This window comes from Histomonas meleagridis (genome assembly GCF_020186115.1).
Source record: "Histomonas meleagridis strain 2922-C6/04-10x chromosome Unknown contig_5, whole genome shotgun sequence".
NCBI classification, from domain to species: Eukaryota; Parabasalia; order Tritrichomonadida; family Dientamoebidae; genus Histomonas; species Histomonas meleagridis.
In genome coordinates this window covers 122,572-149,544 of record NW_027150892.1, presented here as the reverse complement: position 1 = coordinate 149,544, position 26,973 = coordinate 122,572, and the positions used below count along the sequence as shown (strand labels likewise).

The following is a 26,973-nucleotide window of genomic DNA, read 5'->3' as shown; positions in this document are numbered from 1 at the left end:
TATTACACACATTCATTTATGAGCGATAATATTATTTTATCTGGTAAATTTTTCATTTTTGTATGAAAAAAATAGTGAAATAATCTATTCTATTTTTAAAAAATGTTAGAATATTTTTTGAAATATAAATCTAATGAAATATATAATTTTTAATGACAAAAATTGATATAATTTTAATTTGATAATAATCTTTTTTAAAATCTTACCAAAAAACACGGGGATTCAACTTATTCAGAGTCTTATATGTACATGAATGTATATCTTATAATATTTCTAAAGTTACCAAGAAAATAAGTGTATAAAGTTATTGTCATAATGCTAATTGATTTTATGGGAAATATGAATTTATCGATCATTTTTTGATATGATTACAATTAGTTCATTTTTTAATCATAGTTATAATTAATAATCATTAATAAACAGTATATTAATCTTGAAATAGTTCAACATGAAAACATTTTTATTTTAGATCTTAAAAGTCTTCTTTGTAATTATAAATCACTTATATATATATATCCATTGAAATTTAACATTATTAAAGATTTTTATAGGTGATTTCACGAACCTTGATCCAGAAAATAATTGTAATTTACAATTTTTCCTAATTGTAGCATAAATATAAATTTCCGAAAAAAATCATTTCTAAATATTTTTATAGTTTCCCCTCTATAATAATGAATGAAATCTACGCTCTCTTATATATTTTATTTCAAATTCATTAAGTACAATTACTTTTATTACATTTCGAGTTACTACTATTTCTTATGCATAATATAAAGAATTTTTTTTTAAGTTAGGTATCATAATAATTCATATAATTATATTAAATTTATACATTTTGTTCATTGATAGATCAAGATAACTTAGAATATTTGAAAAAATTTCATTATTTAAATCATAAGAGAGAGACTAAATTAAGGTAGAGAAGTCATAATTTATTATAATAAACAAATTAATATAATATTCATATTTAAAAATCATATATACTCACATTTATTAATTTAATTCATGCTATGTTATATTTGTTAATGGACATGTATATTAAGTGTTTTTCAATGTTATCCTATGTTAACTTTTTTTTCCCCCCCCCCCCCCCCAGTTCTTTATGTTATCTCAACTTTATTCATTTTTATTCTATATTTGATGATGCTATTTCATGCTTATCAAAAAATTAATATATTCCATTCTTTTTTTATCTTGTTAAATTAAGCTTATTTATGCTTATTCATTTTAATTATGTGTTTTCTCCTTGCATGTGGTATGAGTGTTATATGTGTTTATGTGCCGGATGATATATATTAAAGAAAATAGCTAGGAGATTTGCATAATACTTATTATATGATATTTATATTTAAATAATCTTGGAATAATATATTATTTCTCAAGGAAAATTTTAGTATTACCAAAATTGTTTGTAAAAACTAGTCTTTTACGATTATGGAATCGTAAATGGAGCTTTATAGATATTCATTAACATGTTAATATTATTATAAATGATTAAAGGAATAAAATAAGCTAATAAAATTATAATTTTATATACAAATGTCATTAATAAATCTTGTTTTTATGAACACAGCCAAATAATAAATGTTGAAATACCTAATTCTCTTTATTACAATAGAATAACTTATTTTATAGAATATTATTACATGAAATTATAATACCAAAATCAGCGATGTCAATTTCTCCAAAATATTTTATCTCATATTGTATTATGTTCATATATGTTAAAACCATGCGATTTTTTCGTGTTGTATTTCATTCGAATAATAGTAAGGAGGGATTTTAATTATTCTATTTATTCACAATAAAGTAAGGACACTTAGTTTGAATAAACTTTATACAGTATTGAATCGAAAATTACTTTAAATGAATTCAAATAATATTGTTATTTCATTTGATCTATTATATCTTGTAGCTTATTCACTCATGATTCTTCATGTTTACTTATGTTAATTCAAATTCATTTGTGTTTGTATATATACCTACTCATGTTCATTAATGAATGCTATAGTTAATTCATGTTTATTTATTATTCTTTATGTTGTTTTTGAATAAAAATCTTGAGAATTGATTTTAAAATGAATAAATCTCAATATTAACTGAATATAAATCAAAATTAATGAAACTTTTAATATATCATATAATTTTAATAAATGTGATAAAGATATTTTTCAACTATTTAAATTTTAAGTGAAAATGATTATCTATAATAAAAAAAATTCGAATATTTTAATATTTAACAAAAAGCATTAATTATTATATATGTTTTTTGGTTTACAGATCAAAATTATGAATGTGTACTGATTTATCAACAAAGCAATATTTTTTTGGTGGCGACCGTTCAAAGTAAAAATCTATTTGGTGACATTTTATAAATTTTCAGAAATTTTTATGTCAAAAAATGTAGAACATAGAAATCAAATTTGAGAAGGAATATTTTCTCACAAAAATATTATGAATGGGAATTTTTCAATGCTATTCAAAAAATCACGCATAATTGAAAGGCATTTCCACTTTTTGAAAGGAAGGTATTCAAATTCTCCCATTAGGTTGGAGAGTACCTTCTTTTTGGACGGAAAAAATTTTTTCGGAGATAAATAATTTCGAGATAATTTCTCCAGAAATCATCGATAGTCTATACAGAACACAGCAGGAACACCTCCAGAACGACCACAACACATCTAGAGGTATCATTAGTTTGAACGGAGAAATTTCGAAAAATGTGATAAATTCACCCATCACAGAATTACTTCAATTTAGCACCTACAACCTTATTCCACCACAAAACACATTCCCATGTTTGTTTTATCCACTTTGTCAACGAATTTTTTATACATTTTCAGAATGCATCAAACATGCATATATGGAAGAAGAGCATGAACCACAAGAAATCAACCAACTAAAACGTTTCTTACCTCACGAACTCACATTATACGCTTGTTTATATGAAAGATTCAAATTCCAAGTCCCAAATATTATCAACAATTTAATACCATTTTCATTTTATACTCATGAAGAAGGTTTTGTTATACGTAAATGTCCTTTACCAAATTGTAATTATTTTATTAAAAACCCTGATGATTTTCGGCAGCATTTCGCCGATCACATAAACCAGTTAAAAATCCTAGATCAATCATTTGCCACTAACGGTTATATTTGGTCGATAATTATTAGTCATGTTAAAATTCGTAACAAAATCCCTACAGTTAGAGAATTTCTTGGAATTCCTGATACAAATATTTTAATACCAAGAAATGTTATTAGTAACAACTCTAACATTCCAATTTTAATTTTATTAAGAAACATTGATTTTAATTTTAATAACTCCCCACCTTGGTTAGGATTAATTAATAGAAACATGGGTTTAACAGTTCCAGTTCTACCAATTCAATTTATAGATGGTGGTTTAATTATAGATAATATTGACTTAAACAATATCAATAATATTCCCCAAATTCCTCTGAATAATGACCCTAGAGTCAAAGAAATTACAAATAATGGGGAACTAATCAATTGTGAAATATGTGATACGATTCCAATTATTGAAGAAGTAAGTGATGAGTTAATGATTAGAAATGATAAAATAAATGAGTTAAGAAATAGATTATTATCTTTTATTCTACACATATTAGAGAATAACTTTAGAAACAATTCTGGAAACTATAATCAAGTTCATACAAATGAAGAAGAAGTTAAAATCAAAAATACCAGAAGTTTCTATTGAGCGTGAAATAATTCCTATTAAAATCCCGGAAACTAAAAATTACATTATTTAATCAAAGAAATTAATATTCCTGCCTATTCTATGGCACAAGTGCCAGTTAATATAGAAATCCCTAATTATCAATTAATTCAACGTGACATAGAATATCCCATAGATATACCGAATTATGTTAGAAATCCAACTACATTCGAAATAGGTATTCCAGACTATCATAAATATCAAGTACCAATTGAAAAACCAGAGTTTAATATAGTTAAAAGCGTATATAAACCTAAAGATATTTTAATACCTATCGAAAAGCCAAATTATCAATTAGTAGAAAGTAAAATTGATGTTCCAGTCGAAATCCCAAAGATAGATTTCTATGAAAATCGGATCAAAATGGATATAGATGTCATGAAATATGATTTTAGAGATATTTCAGTTCCCATAGATATACCAAGACCTAATTTCAATATTATACCAAAACAAATCGACATTGAGATACCAGTTCCAAACTTTAGATTTAATAATAATGTAAACTTACAACAACAACAACAAAATGATCAATTAACATATGAAGGGATTAATCAAGATATTCAAAATATTACTCAAAAATTCAAATCATGATAATGAAAATAATGTAAATGTTACACAAGATACAAATAATAATAACAATAATGAAAGAAATAATCATGATAATGAAGAAAATAATAGAGAATTATTACACAAACCAGAAGATTTAATTGAAGAGTTAAGGAATGTGAACTCTGAAAAAGATTTAAAAGAAATAATCGATAAATGGACTTCTTATAATATTAATAATATTTCAGATTGGATAGATGATAATAAACCCTTGGAAGAACATTATATTACAAACTTAATAGTTATTAAAAGGAAATGGCCAGGTGTGAATACATTTGTCTGTCCACATGCATGTGGTTTCGCAACACATTCTAATACATTATTAGATATACATCAAAGAGAAGTTCATAATAAAATATTAAAAGGGAATCAAATATTAGAAACAATTGGATCAATTATTAATAAGAAAACATTTTGGAAAATTATCACATATGAAAGTAATGGTAATAAAAGGAAAACTTATCGGAAAACTTTATGGAATTGTCCTTGTCCAAGTTGTAAATATGTAGGTGACTTAAAAACAGGATTAGCTAATCATGTTCGAAAAGTTCATCCACAATACAACAAAGATAAGAACATTTATGGTTGGTTTTGGGCAATGATTTTACAATGGGTCAAGCATCCGTTGAAAAGGAACCCACCAACTATAAAGAAATTGTTCAAGTCCAAAAAGATTAAAGAATGTAATTATTGCAGAGCCATTGGAACCTCAATAAATAATATAGGTTTACATGCTAAATCAATGCATGGTGCATCTAGAGTAGAAGGAAATCAAGGAAAATTTGAAGATGCTATTGCTAAATCTTACATTAATAAAGAATTAACAGAAGATAAAATTAGATTTATCAAATCTAAATGTAAAGAGAATGAAGATGAAATGGAAAACATTAGAGAAAGAATTAAAAAAGCTGAAGATGAACCTATCAATATACAACAACCAGTACAACAAAATCAAATAAATAATAATAATGATGATAATAATAATGAAGAAATAATTAATAGAAGAAGAAAAAGTGAAGAAAGACAAAGACTAAGAGATAGAAAAATGATTCAAAGAATTGAGAACAATATTATAATCAATCAACAAATAGAAGAAGTTAATAATAATAATGAAGAAGAACAACAATCACAAAATCAAAATGAAGAAGAAGAAATTATTCCAAATATTATTATCATTAATAATAATAATCAACCTAATAATTTAGAACAAGAAAATTTAGATAATTTATTAAATAAAGCAAAGAAATGAATCAAAAAATGTGAACGAGAAGAATCAAATGGAATCAGTGTACCTAAATGTACAGAGAAGATTAGAAGATCTTTAAGAAAACCTATAAGTAAATTATTAAAGAATAAAATTATTCCATTAATGAAGAAAATCAAAATTAAAAACAACTATCGAATTAATGATCAAAAATGGTTTATAATGGAAGTAATTATAGCAAAAATGATTATATCCATTAGAAAAACTATTCGAACAGTTTTAAAGATCCCAATTAACAAAATGTAAAGAAGACGACCAATTCTAAACAAAAACAATAATAACGAAGAAGAATTAAGAAGAGAAAGAATTAGTTATGAAGAAGAAAGACATATTACAAATCTCATTTCTAATATCGAGAAATATTTAGAATGAAATAATCGAGAACAAAATCAAAATATTTTAAATAGTATATCAATCATTAAAGATAAATTAGTAGATATTTTACATAAATTAGATGATGATTTTATTAACAGAACATTCGGAGGAAGAAAAATTCAAGATATTAGATCTTTTATAAATGAAGAAGAAGAATTTCGAAATATGAAATTTAACTGGATTAAGAATACATTAGAAGATGAAATTGCTACCAGAAGTGGTATTTTAAGTGAAAAATATAAAGAAAAGATTCAAAATTTATATCAAGAAGATTCTAGAAAATGTATTAATTGGCGTATCTGTAAAAATCCTACACCAGAATGTCCTTTAACTTTAAATCAATTTGAAGAATTCTTTAAAAATGAATGGAACTCTAAAATTGATTTTCATCCACCTAATAATGATTCTAAATGGAATTTAGATAATTGTTTTAAAAAAGAAGATAAAGATTTATTTATTACTATGTTATTAGATAAAGATAGAATTAAAGAAGTCATTAGATCTAGACCAAATTTAAGTGCTCATGGTATCGACGGTATTTCTAACTCAATTTGGAAATCTAATATTAATATTACATTCAAAATTATTAAATATATAGTTTCTTATATGATTTTATATGAAAGAATTTCAGAAAGTTGGAAATCATCAAAAACTATTTTATTATATAAGAAAGAAGCACCAGAAGAATTAAGATCTTGGAGACCAATTAGTATTTCTAATACTATATATCGAATTATCTTTTGTTTATTTTTAAAATGTATTCAAGATATCAATTATAAAATCAATATCATTAATAGAGTTCAAAAAGGATTTAAAGAAGGAATTAATGGAGCAGCAGAACATATTGAAACAATTAATGAATTAATTTCTAATGCCAGAAGAAAGAAACAAAGTATTTATATTACAGCTTTAGATTTTACTAATGCTTTTGGTACAGTACCTCATGAATTAATTACCTGGGCATTAAAAGCCAAAGGTTTTCCAGATAAGTTTATTGATATTATAAAAAATTCTTATAAGAATTCATACACGAAAATATTTTATAAAGGAAATAATTCTAGACCAATATTCGTCAAAAGAGGTGTAAAACAAGGATGTCCTTTATCACCTACATTATTTGATTTATGTTTAGAACCGCTATTAAAAGCAATTCAAATTAAAAATAAAGATGATGGTATATTAATTGAAGACGAAATCAATAATGAAATACTTAGATTCAATATTCAAGCGTATGCAGACGATGTTATTTTAATGTCTAGTTCAGAAGAAGGTATGAATAATATGTTAAAGACAGTTGAAAAGTTTTGTAAATTTTCAGGAATGGAATTAGCAACTAAAAAATGTAAATCTCTATATTATACTTATACTGATAGAACAAGAAATACATTAAACATTAACTTTAATATTAACAATGAAATTATTCCACAAATTTCTTTATTTTCTTATATTGAAAATTTAGGAATCCCAATAGCTTGTAATAGAGCTATTAAGAAGAAACATTCTAGATTAATTATTAATGAAATAAAGAACCAAATTACTAAAATTATGGAATCTCCATTAAAGATTACTCAGAAGATAGATTGTATTAAAAGACTAATTACGCCAAAATTTGACTATATTCTATTAAATAGTGTTTGTCCGTTAAATGAATTAAAAGAAATAGATAAATATATTAGAGGTTGGATTAATAAATTATGTAAATCTAAAGGTATTCCTATTAATTATTTTTATACGAATTGGAGATATGGAGGATTAGGTATGAAAAGTTTATATGAAAGATACCAAATTCTTACAATTAGAAATTACATTGCGATGAAATATTCTAAAGAAAATATTATTCGGAAATTTACTAATCAAATGGAGAAAGATGAAATAGATTATAGAGGACTTATTAAAGATGGAGAAAGTCCTTATCTTAATTTTAGATTTGATGATCAAAACAATTTAATGCAAACTAGAAGAAACAAAGAACATTGTTTATTTATTGAAACATTAAAAAGTTTATCAAACTTACAAATTATTTTTATTATTGACAAAAAAAATGAAAGTATTAAATTAGGAGATTTTAAAGATGAGATAGTTGAACAAAATGTCGAATCAGACAAAATTCTAGAGCAATTGAACCAATTAATCTGTGTTAGACACAGAAATGCTCTAATTTCATCTGATTTTAAAGGACATACGTTCAATACTCTCATTGATTCGAAGACTTCAAATTATTTCTTTACTCAATGCAAATACCCAATCAGTGATACTCTAGCAAAATTTGTAATATTAAGTAGAACCAATAATTTAAGCACTGGTGAAATATTACATAAAAATAAACCAGAAGTATTTGATGGTAAATGTCATAGATGTCATAGTAATTTAAATGATTCATTAATGCATAGATTAAATGGTTGTCATATAATTAAAAGTTGGTTTACACCTAGACATAATGCAATCTTAAAAGAAGTTATTAAAAGTATTAAAGAAAAAGATAGAGAAAATAAACTAATTATTAATTATGATAAACCTATTAAAAAGAATCAATTAAGATTACCAGAAAGATCTAAAAGATTAAAACCAGATGCTTGGTTCTTCACAGATAATATATTAAATATTATTGAGGTTAATTGTCCTAATGGAAGTCTTAAAGATACAGATGAAGGTAAAATTAACTCATCAGTAATTAGAAGACAAGAAAAACTAGATAAATATAACAATCTAGTTGGAGATTGTAACAATACCTTCAATTGTACCACCAATATTTATGTAATAATTGTCTCATCATTAGGTGCAATACCTAAAGAAACCTATAAAGATATTAAAATATTATTACATAACGACAAATATAAAGCAAAATTAACAACATCCAAATGATGTTCAATGGTAGCTTTAAGAGAATCTCTTAAAATTTATCGAAAATGGGGTACATATAATATCAAGGATAATTTAACCAATGAAGAAAATATAGCAGAACAAATTGAAGAAGAAGTCGAACACAACGGTGACACGGATGATGGTTTCGACAATGATAACACTGACGAAGATCTGAACATTGAAGATGAAGATCTGAACATCGAAGATGAAGATTCGATTATTGAAGACGAAGATACGAATGAAGAAAATTTAGAAGATGAACAAGTACATGATACACACAGGACTCATTTAACTCTTGAATATGGGGTCGGGTTCGAGAGTTTAGAAAGTAACGATGAATCACAATAATAATACTAATTAAGTATTAATTATGTTAAAGCGGGAGCGCTAAAATCATTTAAAAGTGACACTTTAATACTCGGTATGCTAATAAACAGTCCTGGGTGGTACATTTTTTTGATTTTTTAGATGCAAGTATTTTTAAGTCGAGAAGAATATTTTTTTTCGTTAGGTAATTTGATCAATAATTCTTGGCTTATATTTTTTTTAATTAGATTTAGTTGCAATAGTTAACAATGATTAATACTTTTAATTGAGTTTGATTAAGTATGCTTCTTTTTGAATGATGAGAAACTTTTTCAATGTGGATGATATTAATCGCAATAATGGAAATATACTATTTTAAGGTGAAGTATCAATTTATAGTACTTTCCCAATTTATAAAAAATAAAACTGAAAAGTACCACTGGCCCAATGGATAAGGCGTGTGCCTACGGAGCATGAGATTCCAGGTTCGAGTCCTGGGTGGTACAATTTTTTTCATTTTTTGATGCGAAGTGTTTAATATCTTAAAATTTTGTACCACTGGAATCAACATCCCTGATAACCTTATTAAGATTTCTTTTTGGTCGGAAAATTTTTTTTTCGGAGATAAATAATTTCGAGATAATTTCTCCTTGAATCATCGATACTCTATACAGAACACAACAGGAACACCTCCAGAACGACCACAACACATCTAGATACCTCTAGAGGTATCATTAATTTTAACGGAGAATTTTTGAAAAATGTGATAAATTCACCCATCACAGAATTACTTCAATTTAGCACCTACAACCTTATTCCACCACAAAACACATTCCCATGTTTGTTTTATCCACTTTGTCAACGAATTTTTTATACATTTTCAGAATGCATCAAACATGCATATATGGAAGAAGAGCATGAACCACAAGAAATCAACCAACTAAAACGTTTCTTACCTCACGAACTCACATTATACGCTTGTTTATATGAAAGATTCAAATTCCAAGTCCCAAATATTATCAACAATTTAATATCATTTTCGTTTCATTAAGAAACATCGATTTTGATTTTAACAACTTGCCACCTTGGTTAGGGCTAATTAATAAAAACATGGGTTTAGCAGTTCCAGTTCTACCAATTCAATTTATAAATGGTGACCTGATCAAAAATAATATTGACTTAAACAATATAAGTAATATTCCCCAAATCGATCTGAACAATGACCCTACAGTCAAGGAAATTACAAATAATGGGGAACTAATCAATTGTGAAATATGTGATACGATTCCAATTATTGAAGAAGTAAGTGATGAATTAATGACTAGAAATGATAAAATAAATGAGTTAAGAAATAGATTATTATCTTTTATTCTACACATATTAGAGAATAACTTTAGAAACAATTCTGGAAACTATAATCAAGTTCATACAAATGAAGAAGAAGTTAAAATCAAAATACCAGAAGTTTCTATTGAGCGTGAAATAATTCCTATTAAAATCCCGGAAACTAAAATTACATTATTTAATCAAGAAATTAATATTCCTGCCTATTCTATGGCACAAGTGCCAGTTAATATAGAAATCCCTAATTATCAATTAATTCAACGTGACATAGAATATCCCATAGATATACCGAATTATGTTAGAAATCCAACTACATTCGAAATAGGTATTCCAGACTATCATAAATATCAAGTACCGATTGAAAAACCAAATTATCAATTAGTAGAGAGTAAAATCGATGTTCCAGTTGATACACCTAATTTCATATATAAACCAAAAGACATCCTAATACCTATTGAAAAACCAGAATATCAATTAGTGGAAAGTAAAATTGATGTCCCAGTTGAAACATCTAATTTTATATATGAATCGGAAGACATTTTAGTACCTATTGAAAGGCCAAACTATCACCTATTAGAGAGGAAATAAAAAATGCATAACCAAAAATAACATCAAAATAGGGAAATTTTTTTGAAATGCTTTTTGCAGGATTTTATTGAATTGGGTTTGTTTCAATATTTGATCTTGCTTGCATATTTTGCTTAACTTGTATTATTTGTATAGTGACGGTGCGTAATTGACATTGTTGCCAACTGCTACATCCAGATTCTGAGCAATTCTAATTTGAAGATGAGTTTCGATATTCATTTTTTATCTATAGTTTCTGAACAAGTGCTTTTGTTATGATAAACCAATTTACAACATCTTCTTCATGTTCTTTTTTGCTTTGCAATTTCTTTTGGATGCTTATGCCTCTTAATTATTATAAGCAGGCCAGGGTGACTTTTATTCTTAAGAATAAAAATGTCATTTGCTTTCAAAATTCCCATACTTTGAATTTCAAAGTTATTTATATAAACATTCCTGATAATTTCATAGTGATTAAACGATGAGATGCTCTTTAATTTGCATCAACAAAGCTCTGTCTACATCTTTCATATCTTGATAAATCTTTTCGCGAAAATCTCTTTAGTCGCTTTTTATCGGGAAAAATTGAGTCCCATTCCGGTTTTGCTTTGTCTGATCAAAACCATTTGAAAAATTAATGTCACATTTTTTTGAAGAAAAGCACTCTGAAATACTCAATAAATAATAGAAACAAAGACTTAAAATTGTTATTAATTTGGTATCATCATTTGAAATTTCATAGCATTCTCTGCCATATTTTTCATTATTTTTGTTGAAATAGGTTCCTTTGCATTTGAACTTTTTTATCCATGCATAACATTTATAAGACCTCGCATTAATTGTCTGAAACTTTGATCATGAACTGTAAAATTATCGCATTTATCAATTATTCTGCACCTATATGAAAAGGCAAACACAAATTGACAAATGTATCCATAAGTTGTAGTAGGATGTTGACTCTTATAATATACAATAAACGCACGTCTCTTTTTCGCAGCACATGGAAATGGATTTGGACCGGTCTCCAAATAAGTTGTTTCGTAAACATGCAATAGAGATTGATATGTTTTCTGTGTTACAAGTTATAACTTTTGAGAGCGAATGTTATTTTCTTTATTTAATTGTATTTTTTTTTTATCGCTCTCATAAAATTGAATAAAATGATAAGGTTCATTAATAATACAATATTTATAATATCAAAGTTATCGCAAAAAATATTTCACAGTTTTTGACATTTACAAATGAAGGTAAAATCAAGACGTATCCGACTACATAATTTTAAAATATTACTTAAAGATATTAATAACATATATATTACAATATATTGCATAATCAACAAGTCAATTTACTTCTCATGAAATCATACATATTCAAAGATATTTATGTTTCAAAATGTGTTTACTATCAAAATTAAAAAGTTGAAACGACAATTTTATTTTGACCAATTAATGATTGAAAATGTGATAATGCTTAACGGTCGTTAAAGTGCTATTTTTCTTCATTTTATGAAGAAACTGTGTTATTATTAATTTTTTAATTACAAAACACAGTTTAGAAAAGCTAAAACGAATAAACTCAAGCATAAAAGCTACCTGGATGGGATGAATTAATTTATTGAAAGGGTTTTGCGGAAGTAGCATATCTATTTCTGATATTTCTACCATATTCTTCATTCACACGATACTGTGCAGCATTAAGCGTCCAATGTTTCTTGGTTTCAGTTAATTCATTATAATTTTCTTTCTCAAGTAATTCTTTTTCCAAAGAATTAATATCGGAATATATTGGTTTCATCAAAAACCTATATATTTCGGTGTCAAAAGATCCTAAAAGTTGAACCTGATGAAACAAACTTTCTACAAAATCTCTGCATTTCAAAATTTCATCATTGTCAAATGAAATAATTCCTGATTCTACTACAGTAGTAGAGCGGATTCTAGCCTCCTTCTATGATTTGCATCATCAAAGTTAGTGTCTTTTCGATATGTATCAATAAATTGTATCTTATTAATGGCTGACCTAATAGCATCCATTGTTTGACAATTTTCGGCATTTCTTCTTATTCTCACAAAGAAATGTTCAGATAAAATTGATCCAACACGAGATAAAGGAAATGTGTCAGGTATTGATGTTAATGCTTTGATCATGCATGAAAAGAAATTTGCATAATCAATGCATAAGATGGGACTTAAGATCATCTTGGAAATTGAAGATTTTGTTTTTGGATCCTTTTTACATTCATCTAAGAACATTTTATAGAAGACCACAATAAATAAGCCAATATAACACATTTGACATCTTTTAAACCTTGTAAGATGCTTGCTTGCCGTCACACTTCTAGCCAATACACCAACCCATAAATAAAGAATTACTGAATTATTTCCAGATTTGGATGCTTTTCTCAATGTTTTCCATCGAAGAAGTGCTGACGGATAATAATCATCCATACTCTGCAATGACCCATGTCTAAAGATACAATTTGGCAACGTTTTGTCAATCTGCTGAAGTGTACCTTAAGAAACACAATGAGATGAGTTTATATAATCTGGTTTGAGATATGAACTTTTGTTATTTATCATTGCTTTTCTTAGGCGTTTTAAGCAATGATATGCATCATTTGAATACATCACTTCTTCGCTTGAAATTTCATCAAGATTTATTATGTTATTATTCCATAGTGATGTAATTCTTTTATATTGCTTGTCGAAATTGTTTCTATAGCATTTATCCCCATCACTTCCAATAAATTTTATCTTCATTCCTTTTTTTTTTAAGTGATTGATAATATAATCAAGATCATTTCTGATATATTCTGTAGCAGATCCGGAGTTGGAAAATTTTATATAAATAGGATAAGACCTTTTTGGTGACAATGGACATATTAATATGACAAAGATATGAGTAACAATCATTTTTCGATCTAATAACTCATTCCAAAGATTGCAATATAATTCACGATCTTCTTTGTACTCTATTGGTTCCCTTGGAAGACTAATTTGTTCAATTGTTACTCTAACTTCACCATCCGAAGTTATTGTTAAATTTTCGTCTACTTTTGCAGCATCAATACTTATTGTATAGAACTCATCACTCGAAAGGTGAAGCCTATTGGCCCAAAATTGAAAAATATTATCAACTTGATCTAAACTTTCTAAATTATTCCATTTTGGAATGCTTTTCTCATTTTTAACCCATTGATCAACAGTACTTTGACTCGGTCCATTTAGATAATCTTTCATCATCGCGAACGCTTTTCTGCTGTACATCATGAGTCTGACCCAAAATGCCTTGCTAGATTGTGAATACCTTTTGCCATTCTTTTTCCTAAAATTCTTTTCAGCTTCATTCAAGATATCATCAAATTCATTTAGAAAAATGAATTTGTTTTCCCGCAACTTTTTCTCGTTAATGTTGGAGCATGTTTTTAAAGTTCTGATCTTACGTGCATAAATAAGTTGCTGTCCTTTTAATTTCCTTCTATTTCTGATATTATTCCATATAACGAGCTGTTTTGAAATATTTTTGCTATTGTCAAAATTATCATTGTTTGTTTTTCATCGTTATTTGAAACAAAAATTAAAGGAGACTTGTCAATTATTTCATTATTTGCGATTTCTCGCGTAATAATTTTATTTTTGGATTTTTGTTTCGTTTCATATGAATCTCTGATTCTGAACAGCTCCCTTCTGCAACCTTCACATGTTCTTAATGGAAGAATCGAACAAACCTTGTCAAAGCAACCAAATTTCACCCAACATGTCACAAGCAAGAGTTTTTCTTCTTTTGACCAAGAATTTTTCACAGTTGGGACAAGAAGGCCTGGACTATTCAATGCACAATCAAGAATTTCATTTGTTTGCCTAAGATCTAAACCCATAAAAACGAAAATTTGTGATAAATGATTAAATGTAATTTGCTGTTTTAGGAAAAGAAAATAAAGAAATTCAATCTCAATTTTGATTTCGTCTTCGTAGATATTCCAATCTGGAACAAAATTGTTTAGGAGATACCGAATTAGAATTTCTTCAGGCTGACACATGACCATAATGTCAAAACCACCAAAACCGTTATCATTCTGAATTTGTCCTATCGTGGGCAACTCGATTCAATTTTTTGACTTTTTGATAAACCCTAAGCTTCTATCGTCGCCATTAAGTTTTCATTTAGCCGTTTTCTCACAATTCTTGGGCAAGTTTAACGTCCATTTTGTATTCAATTTTTTTGATGATTTGCGACAATAATATTAAAGTTTAATAAAAGACATTCAAAATATATGTTTTAAGCATATGATAGAAAGAGTCTGTCAGACAGAATTTAAGAATATTATCTTAAAATAAAGTTCTAAAAAATCTCTAATATTTTATTTTTCACCTAACATTCTATAAATATATTATACATATATAATATACAAATACTGCCATGTGAAAATATGAACAAAAACCACGAATTGCTCTATAGTATTTAAAGACATCTGAATTTTTTTTAAATTGTCAAAATGATTAATACCTTATTAATCATAATATAATGCACATCCAATCATTGGAAAACAAATTATATTTTATTTACTAGCAAAAACAACCCATATATCCTTTTTGATGACTTAAATTAAAGAAATTATTTTATTCAACGACCGTTTATACAAGTCGGATACGTTCTGTAAAATTACCTTATTAGTGATTAGAAGAAAAAAAAATTAGATAAATATAATAATTTAATTGAATATTGTAATAATACCTTTAATTGTACCACCAATCTTTTTGAAATAATTGTTTCATCATTAGGTGCAATACCTAAAGTAACCTATAAAGATATCAAAATATTATTACATAATGACAAATATAAAGCGAAATTAATATCCAAAAGATGTTCAATGTTGGCTTTAAGATAATCATTAAAAATTTATCGAAAATGGGGTACATATAATATCAGGGACAATTTAGTTAATGAAGAAGATACAGCCGCACAGATCGAAGAGGAAGTTGAACACAATGGAGACAGAGATGATGATTTGAATAATGATAGTAGTGAGAACAATAGTAATGAAGAAGATTTGAACATTGAAGATTAAGAGTCGATCATTGAAAAACTCTCATTTATTATTATTTTCTTATTAATCCTTTATGCATTATAACGAGTAAGTCAATTTTTGAAAGGGTGTTTACTGAAATATTCAAAAAGTAGGTAAACATACAAAAATATGCTTGCCTAAGAAATTATTGTTAAAATCACTGATCAATATGGAATATCATATTATTGACATCGTAGGACACTTCTGGACATGAGATGGATTATTGTATTTCAGCTGACAATGGGTTAAAGGCACAGTCACGGATGAACCCTTCCAAAATCTAACAAATTGTAGTGACTTACTTCTGATCTAAATCGGAACACCATCAAGCAGTGGAGCAAATGTTGCAACATTTGAGTTATTCAACGTGTTTTTCCATTCCATATACATACTAGTAGCGGGGATGGTCATTAAATTAAAAAATATTTTACATAGTTATTTGTTTAATTGAACCAAGTTTTTCCATTTCTACTATTAAATGGAGTGAATAGTGTTTTGTCATTTTTGAAAAAATTAGCACAAAATGCTGCTTTTACGTAAAAAAAGTAGTGTTATACAAATAGTGATATTTGGAATTCTCATCAAGCCACTTTTTGAGATGAAAAAATTAAAAAAAATAATTTCGTTCACAATTTTCAATTCGATTTAAAATTGCAAAAATTTCATTGTTTATTCAGAGAGTGCATATGAAATTTCCATACTAGCTCTGCTCATGTCTACTGAAACATATCGAGTATATGCAGAACTTTTCCACCTTCCATGGGCTTTTATGATACAATCATTAACATTTTTTAGTGAGGCATAATATGCTGCTTCTCTACGAAAACTATGAAATTCATAATTTTGATATTCTTCAACTCCAATAGTCCTAAGTACATAAAGAAGATGAGCTCTGAGTGTGGATTGAGTTCGAGATTCTATGTGATCATTACTAAAAATTAAGTTCAAATAATTTATAAATCTGAATGGGCTATAATCTGTCTTATTATCATAAATATATGTAAACGAATACCATTCCCGAACTGATCTGTTTTAGAAGTCTGTATGTTTAGTTTTATTAAGTTTTCGCCTTCAATTACAATATCGCTTTTTTTAAGGTTTAGCGCTTCACTTATTCTGAGAAATGCTGCAAACATTAACGATATCAAGAATATAAACTTCAAATTATCAATATTTGTTGGTGGAAATTTTTCAATTATTTTCGAAAAGCATTTTGGATCAAACGGTAACTTTGCATTCGGACAAAAACCTGAATATAGTGACCTCCTTATTCCACTCTTAAATATTTTGAATTTTATTGAATGTGTTAATATTTCCAAGTCATTATGTTGAAAATAATGTGTAAAACTATTAATGTAAGCTAGTAACGTACAACATTTCATATTCTGATTCTTTTTGAATATAATGAATGCAACAATTTTGTCATGAGTAATAGGAAATGGTTCTTCGTGTATTAGATTTATCATCACTTTGGCATAAGCATGAATCAGCCTATCATATGTACTTTTCGTTTATGTTGAAACATTTGCGGCTGATATTGTATCAGCTTCAGCAAGTAATTGCTCCATCAATGACATTTTAAATATGATTCATAAAAAAAACTTAAGAACAATATTGAAAATTGTGAGCGAAATTACTTTTTTTTATTTTTTCATTTCAAAAAGTGTCGATGAGAATTACACATAATAAAGGCAACTTTTTAAGACGATGAACTCTGGTCATCGTCTTAAAAAGTTGCCTTTATTATTTGTGAATTAATCCTATTATTGAAGAAATAAGTGATGATTTAATTATCATGAATTAGAGTATATTTGATTTAAAAAACAGATAATTATCCCTTATTATACATGTCATCGAGAATAATTTTTGAAATAATGCTAGATATTATAGGATGTCTCACAATCTATACTGGGAAGGAAAATCATTCAATAAAATTAGTAGAAAAGAAAAAAAGCAGTTTGGTGAGCCAGCATGAAAGCGTTCGGTTATGCACAAATGGATATAGAGAGCCAAATTAAGTCAATATTCTGAGGAAACAGAAGTAATGAAAGAAAATATAGAAAATAGGATTAATTAACCAATATATTATCATATTGTGAGACAAAATTTAAATATGTCATGATTATCTACATTCAATTTGATGAAAAATTTTTGCTGTGTCTTATAATAAGTAAATTTGTTGATAGCAGCCAATGTCCACCTGAAATATGTCAAATTGATTTCAGTGTATATAAGTGTTATTAAGTATATCTCAGATGCTCTAATTTTATCAGTTCCAGAATTTAATATACCGAAATTTAATATAGTCAAAAGTAAATAAATAAAATGCATAATAAAAAGGCAAACATCAATAATCATCGAATTGACGAATATTTTTCTGTTCAGCAAAATCAACAATCTACAGTTACAAAGGAACTTCATGATCTTGCTTCAATAAAGCCTCGTCGTCTTAGAAGATATTCTACTAATGTTATCACAATTGCTTTAGGACTTTAATTGCTACATCCACCTTCTCTTGATTATATACGAAATTTTATACCTTTTCCATCACGTCAAAGTTTAAACAACAGAGCTCAAACTAATTACATTTTCGATGTAGATTTATTGACTAATATTTCAAGAAAGCATGATTTAATTGCAAAATATCAAGAAAAAGAGCATATTAAGGGAACTGAGGAAATTAGAGCTATTTTAGCAGTTGATGCATAATCTTTTCACAAAGAAGTATATATTGACAATAGAGGAATTGTACATGGATTGGTAAATGATGAAATTGTCAATGAACAAGCAATGAAAGAAATATCAGATAAATATGATGAAATTGAGAAATTCATATAAAGCAGGGCAAACGTTACAATATCAAATGCATTTGTATATCAAGTTCAATCTCTAGATCCATCACATCCATCTTTTGTGCTTCATATTATCCCTTCAACTCAGGGGAAAGCTACAGATAGAGAATTAAACATGCTTGGAACATTGAAACAAATCTTAATGGAAAATTCAATCAAAATAGTGGGATTCGCAATGGATGGAGATAGTACATATTCTGCTTCACACAAAGAATTATTTGATTCATATTATAACATAATTATAAAAGATGTTGATTTTGTCAATTATACTTCTATCAATTTAACAAAAGTAATTGGTGATTCTCTGCACATATTAAAAAGGATAAGATATAGGTGTTTAACACAAAATGTACATTGTGGAATTACAAATGAAACTGAAGGAATATCAATTGATCAACTTAAGGAAATATTAAAACTCCCATCTTTCGTGTTTTCAAACGAAAAATATACAATAATGCATGATAGACCACCTATTCAACTTATGAATTTTAATTCATTATGTAAGCTAATAAGAAACAATAGCAAGTCTCTATCTTATTTTTTACCATTTTCTCTCCTTAATATTGGTATCTCAGAACAAAAATTGACACATGAGGAAAGATTTAATATGATTGAAATTGCCTTTTACTATTTGATAATATATTATGGAGAAATTATGAACAATGAAAATATTTTACCAAATAACAAATATAGGAATATGACGAACGTGAGACTTTTTTCCAATAATATTATCATTGAATCATGTAATACAATGATATCTATTCTTTCAACTCTTCAAAGTCATAATAAACCATTAAATCTTAACAGAATAGGAACAAATCCTTTAGAGCATACATTTGGAACTATAAGAATGCGTAGTAAATATAGACACACATATGAGCGAATGATCAGATCAATGGGGAAAATTGAACTCTATAAGAAAACATTAAAGGATTTGAAAATCAAGCAAAATCACTGGAAGAAGAACTTATTATGGACAAACAATTAATAACGAAAGTTCTTCACCAAGTACAATATTTTCAATGAATCCTAGAGATATTGCAGCAGCTTTGCATGTATATTATGGACTTCCTATAACCAGTAATGAAATTGAATGCTTTAATATGGAATATGTTGTTACAAATGCCTGTGAAATTGTAAATGATTTTTTCAATGAATTGCTTCATATTGAACGGAGAGTGTATTCAATTTTGAAAAAATCCAGGATAAGTTCCCATGATGTTTCTTTAAAGTGTGGGAGAACAAGAGAAGAAAAAATAGAATCAGGACCTATCGTAAAATATACCGCATTTTGAATTCAATTATTCCAAAAATATAAAATAAATATATCTCAAAAACAAACGTAGAACTTTGATAAAAAATAGGGATATTAACTAATAATGCATGATTAACTATTTTAGATAAATTAAAATTTATTCTGTGGGCAAAAGCTTCGTTTGCATACCTCTTACTTTTAATTAAGTCTGATTAAGTATGCTTCTTTTTGAATGATTTGAAACTTTTTCAATGTGAATGAAATTGATCGCAATAATGGAAATATACTATTTTAAGGTGAAGTATCAATTTATAGTATATTCCCAATTTGTAAAAAATAAAACTGAAAAGTACCACTGGCCCAATGGATAAGGCGTGTGCCTACGGAGCATGAGATTCCAGGTTCGAGTCCTGGGTGGTACATTTTTTTGATTTTTTAGATGCAAGTATTTTTAAGTCGAGAAAATGATACTACCGGAATCAGCACCCCTGATAACCTTATTAAGATTTCTTTTTGGACGGAAAAAATTTTTTCGGAGATAAATAATTTCGAGATAATTTCTCCAGAAATCATCGATAGTCTATACAGAACACAGCAGGAACACCTCCAGAACGACCACAACACATCTAGAGGTATCATTAGTTTGAACGGAGAAATTTCGAAAAATGTGATAAATTCACCCATCACAGAATTACTTCAATTTAGCACCTACAACCTTATTCCACCACAAAACACATTCCCATGTTTGTTTTATCCACTTTGTCAACGAATTTTTTATACATTTTCAGAATGCATCAAACATGCATATATGGAAGAAGAGCATGAACCACAAGAAATCAACCAACTAAAACGTTTCTTACCTCACGAACTCACATTATACGCTTGTTTATATGAAAGATTCAAATTCCAAGTCCCAAATATTATCAACAATTTAATACCATTTTCATTTTATACTCATGAAGAAGGTTTTGTTATACGTAAATGTCCTTTACCAAATTGTAATTATTTTATTAAAAACCCTGATGATTTTCGGCAGCATTTCGCCGATCACATAAACCAGTTAAAAATCCTAGATCAATCATTTGCCACTAACGGTTATATTTGGTCGATAATTATTAGTCATGTTAAAATTCGTAACAAAATCCCTACAGTTAGAGAATTTCTTGGAATTCCCTGATACAAATATTTTAATACCAAGAAATGTTATTAGTAACAACTCTAACATTCCAATTTTAATTTTATTAAGAAACATTGATTTTAATTTTAATAACTCCCCACCTTGGTTAGGATTAATTAATAGAAACATGGGTTTAACAGTTCCAGTTCTACCAATTCAATTTATAGATGGTGGTTTAATTATAGATAATATTGACTTAAACAATATCAATAATATTCCCCAAATTCCTCTGAATAATGACCCTAGAGTCAAAGAAATTACAAATAATGGGGAACTAATCAATTGTGAAATATGTGATACGATTCCAATTATTGAAGAAGTAAGTGATGAGTTAATGATTAGAAATGATAAAATAAATGAGTTAAGAAATAGATTATTATCTTTTATTCTACACATATTAGAGAATAACTTTAGAAACAATTCTGGAAACTATAATCAAGTTCATACAAATGAAGAAGAAGTTAAAATCAAAATACCAGAAGTTTCTATTGAGCGTGAAATAATTCCTATTAAAATCCCGGAAACTAAAAATTACATTATTTAATCAAGAAATTAATATTCCTGCCTATTCTATGGCACAAGTGCCAGTTAATATAGAAATCCCTAATTATCAATTAATTCAACGTGACATAGAATATCCCATAGATATACCGAATTATGTTAGAAATCCAACTACATTCGAAATAGGTATTCCAGACTATCATAAATATCAAGTACCAATTGAAAAACCAGAGTTTAATATAGTTAAAAGTAAGATTGACGTCCCAGTTGATACACCTAATTTCGTATATAAACCTAAAGATATTTTAATACCTATCGAAAAGCCAAATTATCAATTAGTAGAAAGTAAAATTGATGTTCCAGTCGAAATCCCAAAGATAGATTTCTATGAAAATCGGATCAAAATGGATATAGATGTCATGAAATATGATTTTAGAGATATTTCAGTTCCCATAGATATACCAAGACCTAATTTCAATATTATACCAAAACAAATCGACATTGAGATACCAGTTCCAAACTTTAGATTTAATAATAATGTAAACTTACAACAACAACAACAAAATGATCAATTAACATATGAAGGGATTAATCAAGATATTCAAAATATTACTCAAAATTCAAATCATGATAATGAAAATAATGTAAATGTTACACAAGATACAAATAATAATAACAATAATGAAAGAAATAATCATGATAATGAAGAAAATAATAGAGAATTATTACACAAACCAGAAGATTTAATTGAAGAGTTAAGGAATGTGAACTCTGAAAAAGATTTAAAAGAAATAATCGATAAATGGACTTCTTATAATATTAATAATATTTCAGATTGGATAGATGATAATAAACCCTTGGAAGAACATTATATTACAAACTTAATAGTTATTAAAAGGAAATGGCCAGGTGTGAATACATTTGTCTGTCCACATGCATGTGGTTTCGCAACACATTCTAATACATTATTAGATATACATCAAAGAGAAGTTCATAATAAAATATTAAAAGGGAATCAAATATTAGAAACAATTGGATCAATTATTAATAAGAAAACATTTTTGGAAAAATATCACATACGAAAGTAAGGGTAACAAAAGGAAAACTTATCGGAAAACTTTATGGAATTGTCCTTGTCCAAGTTGTAAATATGTAGGTGACTTAAAAACAGGATTAGCTAATCATGTTCGAAAAGTTCATCCACAATACAACAAAGATAAGAACATTTATGGTTGGTTTTGGGCAATGATTTTACAATGGGTCAAGCATCCGTTGAAAAGGAACCCACCAACTATAAAGAAATTGTTCAAGTCCAAAAAGATTAAAGAATGTAATTATTGCAGAGCCATTGGAACCTCAATAAATAATATAGGTTTACATGCTAAATCAATGCATGGTGCATCTAGAGTAGAAGGAAATCAAGGAAAATTTGAAGATGCTATTGCTAAATCTTACATTAATAAAGAATTAACAGAAGATAAAATTAGATTTATCAAATCTGAATGTAAAGAGAATGAAGATGATATGAAAAACATTAGAGAAAGAATTAAAAAAGCTGAAAGAATTCTTTTGCATCTTGGAGTAAAATCGCGAGTCTTCCATTTGTGTCGATGTCGACTTGATTTCTTTTATAATGCCACATTGTGCTTGAGGGTTTGCAATTAAAAACTTTCGCATACTCAGTGAATTTTGGTTTTCCTTCTCCATATAATACATTTGAAACTGATATAACTTGTTCTCTATAAGTTTTTGAATTTTTGAATTCATCACTTTCTATAAAAATTGTAACACTAATTATATCATTCGGTGACAGATGGTCGAGATTGAGCTCTGATAGAAAAACTGAAGGCTTTAAATTGCTGAAATCTTTTTTCGTGTTCATAATCAAAAAATTTGAATGTCCTCATAGAAAATATTCACATTATAAAAATTTTGACGATGCTTGTTTTTTATTACTTTTTGTGAAATTTACTCCAGTTTGTCGATAAGGGACCCTTATAGGGACTTTTTCCCGGCATAAAGGTATTTTCCCAGGTACTCTAGTGATTTAAATAAAGTGTACAAAAAAAATTTAAATAAATGGTGGGATGGGTTCCACCAAGAAGATACTGAAGTAGTGGTGTTAGATGAAATGAAGGTACTCTCCAAGCAAAAGGGAAAATTTGAATACCTTCCTCTCAAAAAGTGGAAATGCCTTTCAATTATGCGTGATTTTTTGAATAGCATTGAAAAATTTTCATTCAAAATATTTTTGTGAGAAAATATTCCTTCTCAAATTCGATTTCTATGTTCTACATTTTTTGACATAAAAATTTCTGAAAATTTATAAATTGCCATTGTATTTTTTAAATAATTTTAAATTATTCGATATTTTCAATTTTAATATGACAAATATGCACTGACACGCAACATTCTCAGATATAATATATTTATCGAACTCAATATTTATAATGATAATATATATTAAATTCGTTTCCGAAATTCGGTCATAGGTATACTGGGAAGATATAAGAACTAGCCATTAAAAATACATAATATATGCACATAATTGAGGATATTAATTAATATAAATATGAAATAATATTCATGATAAGTCAAGATAAATTTTTTTTCATTTTTAAAAGTGACAAATATCACTTTTGTATGGTTTATTTTCGTCGGTGCGCCGATGGTAAACGATATGACCAATAGATGCAAGATAAATGAGCAATAAATAAACATATTTCTTGATCAATTCATTGCAAATAAAGTAAAAATTACCCAAAAATATCATTAATCATTATTTGAAATAAAAATATATGAGGAGGGGGGTGGGGGTAAAAAAAGAACGACCCTTTTATCTCGACTTCTATTCAATAAAAATTATTTTTAAATTATATCATATTTAAATATTCATTATTAAATCTAAATATGTGAGCATTATGTTCATCATGTCCAAATGCAATTGTTTTCAATCATTAAATTTTCTTTATAGACATTTAGAAATATTGCCAAATTGCATAATTATTGGTAGAGGAATGACATTAAATTCGATGAAGAAGTTATGTTTATATTAGATATATTAAATATACTATTAGTTAAAAAACCAATTTGTTACACTATCTATTGCATAATTCGAAGAATTGAGAATTTTCACCTTATTTAGAATATTTATGTTCATTTGATTAATATTTGAAACTAATAATTTATCGTATTTCATAAAGAATATTGAAATATTATCAAGTTTTTTAAGCACAAAATATAATATCTTATATACTCAGTACCAAACAAATAAAGATCATGAAACTGGATTCTGCAATATATTTATTAATATATTACCACATATAAGTAAAAAATGCAAACGAATTAGATAAATCGAGAATAATAATAAGAGTAATTAAAGATTACATTAATATTTTATTTATTTTTAATATCATAATTTAAATTCCATTGAAAACAAAAAATCGGAAGATATAATCAAGAATAAAAAAAATGTATATAAATATCTACAACAAAGAACAAATATAAAATATTATATAACGAGTTAAATATTACTAAAATACATCAGATAATGAGATAACTCATTATTATAATAATTAATACAATGAACAACACATGTGTTGATAATTTAATTTATTATTGTTGATGATGCGAAATCATTTATTGTAAGTCATAATAAATCAAAAAGATACAACAATTTTATGCAACAAATTATTATCAAAAAACCAATTTATCACTGAAATGATTCATTAATAAATTATGATTCATTATTGCATTAATGGAATAATCTTCTATTATAATAATTCCAAGAACAGTGAAACTATGGCAATAACAATTCCTGTAATTGCACTTGGATGAAGCTTTGTACCATTACTATGGCTCAATGGGCATACATCGCTTATTTTGTTACCCTTGGTAACATTGATCTCTGCAAAAGTGCTTTTAGAATATTCATTTGTTACATAAATAGTTGGACTATCAAATGTTGTATTATAACACGATGGTTCATTCTTACCATAGAAGCAAACAATTTCAAGACTCATGCATGAACTAAAAAGCATAGTTATCTATCACATTAATGTTCTCTGGAATGATAACTTTCTTAATGCTATTGCAATTGATAAATGCGCCTAATCCAATCGTTCTTACTGAGCTGGGAATATCAATACTAGAAATCAAAGAACAACCTTCAAATGCATATTCTTGGATTGCTAATATGGTTTTTGGAATTACAACATCACCTGATTTTCCAGAAGGGCAAAATATTAATTTAGTAATATTTTTGTTATATACAATTCCGTCATTGTTATAATTGGAGTAATATACATTATTTAGTGAGATGGTTACAGATACTAAATTTGGACAATTTTGAAATGCAAATAGACCAATTGAAACCACTGAGTCTGGAATATTGACATTGTGGAACAAACATCCATAAAACTGGAAGTCTTGTAATACTGTGATTGAATTGGGAATACTTAAATTTGTCAACAAAGAACAATTAATGAACGAAAAAGACACCAATTGATTTTACAGAATTGGGGATATTTATATTTGTAATAAGAAAACAATCCTCAAATGCATAATCTTCAATTAATTGAACAGAACTAGGAATATTAACAATACCTTCTACTGCTGATGGACATAATATTACTTTTGATATGTTTTTATCATAAACAATTCCATCATTATTATAATTCGAATAGATTTCATTATTTTCAGAGATTTTAATTGCCTTTAATTTTGTGCATGCATCAAATGCAGATTCATTAATTAGGGGAAACTGAAGAAGAAATTTCAATTTGCTCTAAATTTAAACACCTATAAAACGCAAATTCTTGAATTTTTTCAACAGAATCTGGAATTATAACATTTGTTATCTGCCTGCAATCAGAAAAAGAGGAATATCCTATTGATTTTACAGAATTGGGGATATTTATATTTGTAATAAGAAAACAATCCTCAAATGCATAATCTTCAATTAATTGAACAGAACTAGGAATATTGACAATACCTTCTACTGCTGATGGACATAATATTACTTTTGATATGTTTTTTATCATAAACAATTC

The 26,973-nt window shown here is 27.0% G+C and overlaps 2 protein-coding genes across 2 annotated transcripts; both read left to right on the top strand.

Annotated features, from left to right (window-relative positions):
- Nucleotides 1–3,808: 3,808 nt before the first annotated feature.
- Nucleotides 3,809–4,336, top strand: GO595_006890 (uncharacterized protein; the record flags this gene model as incomplete). The annotated part of the gene is made up of 1 exon (XM_067920292.1): nt 3,809–4,336. The coding sequence occupies one exon, from the start codon at nt 3,809–3,811 to the stop codon at nt 4,334–4,336; it is 528 nt and encodes a 175-aa protein (XP_067772932.1).
- A 4,522-nt stretch (nt 4,337–8,858) lies between these two features.
- On the top strand, nt 8,859–9,200 carry GO595_006889 (uncharacterized protein; the record flags this gene model as incomplete). Its single annotated transcript, XM_067920291.1, has 1 exon — nt 8,859–9,200. The coding sequence occupies one exon, from the start codon at nt 8,859–8,861 to the stop codon at nt 9,198–9,200; it is 342 nt and encodes a 113-aa protein (XP_067772931.1).
- Between the last annotated feature and the right edge of the window lie 17,773 nt (nt 9,201–26,973).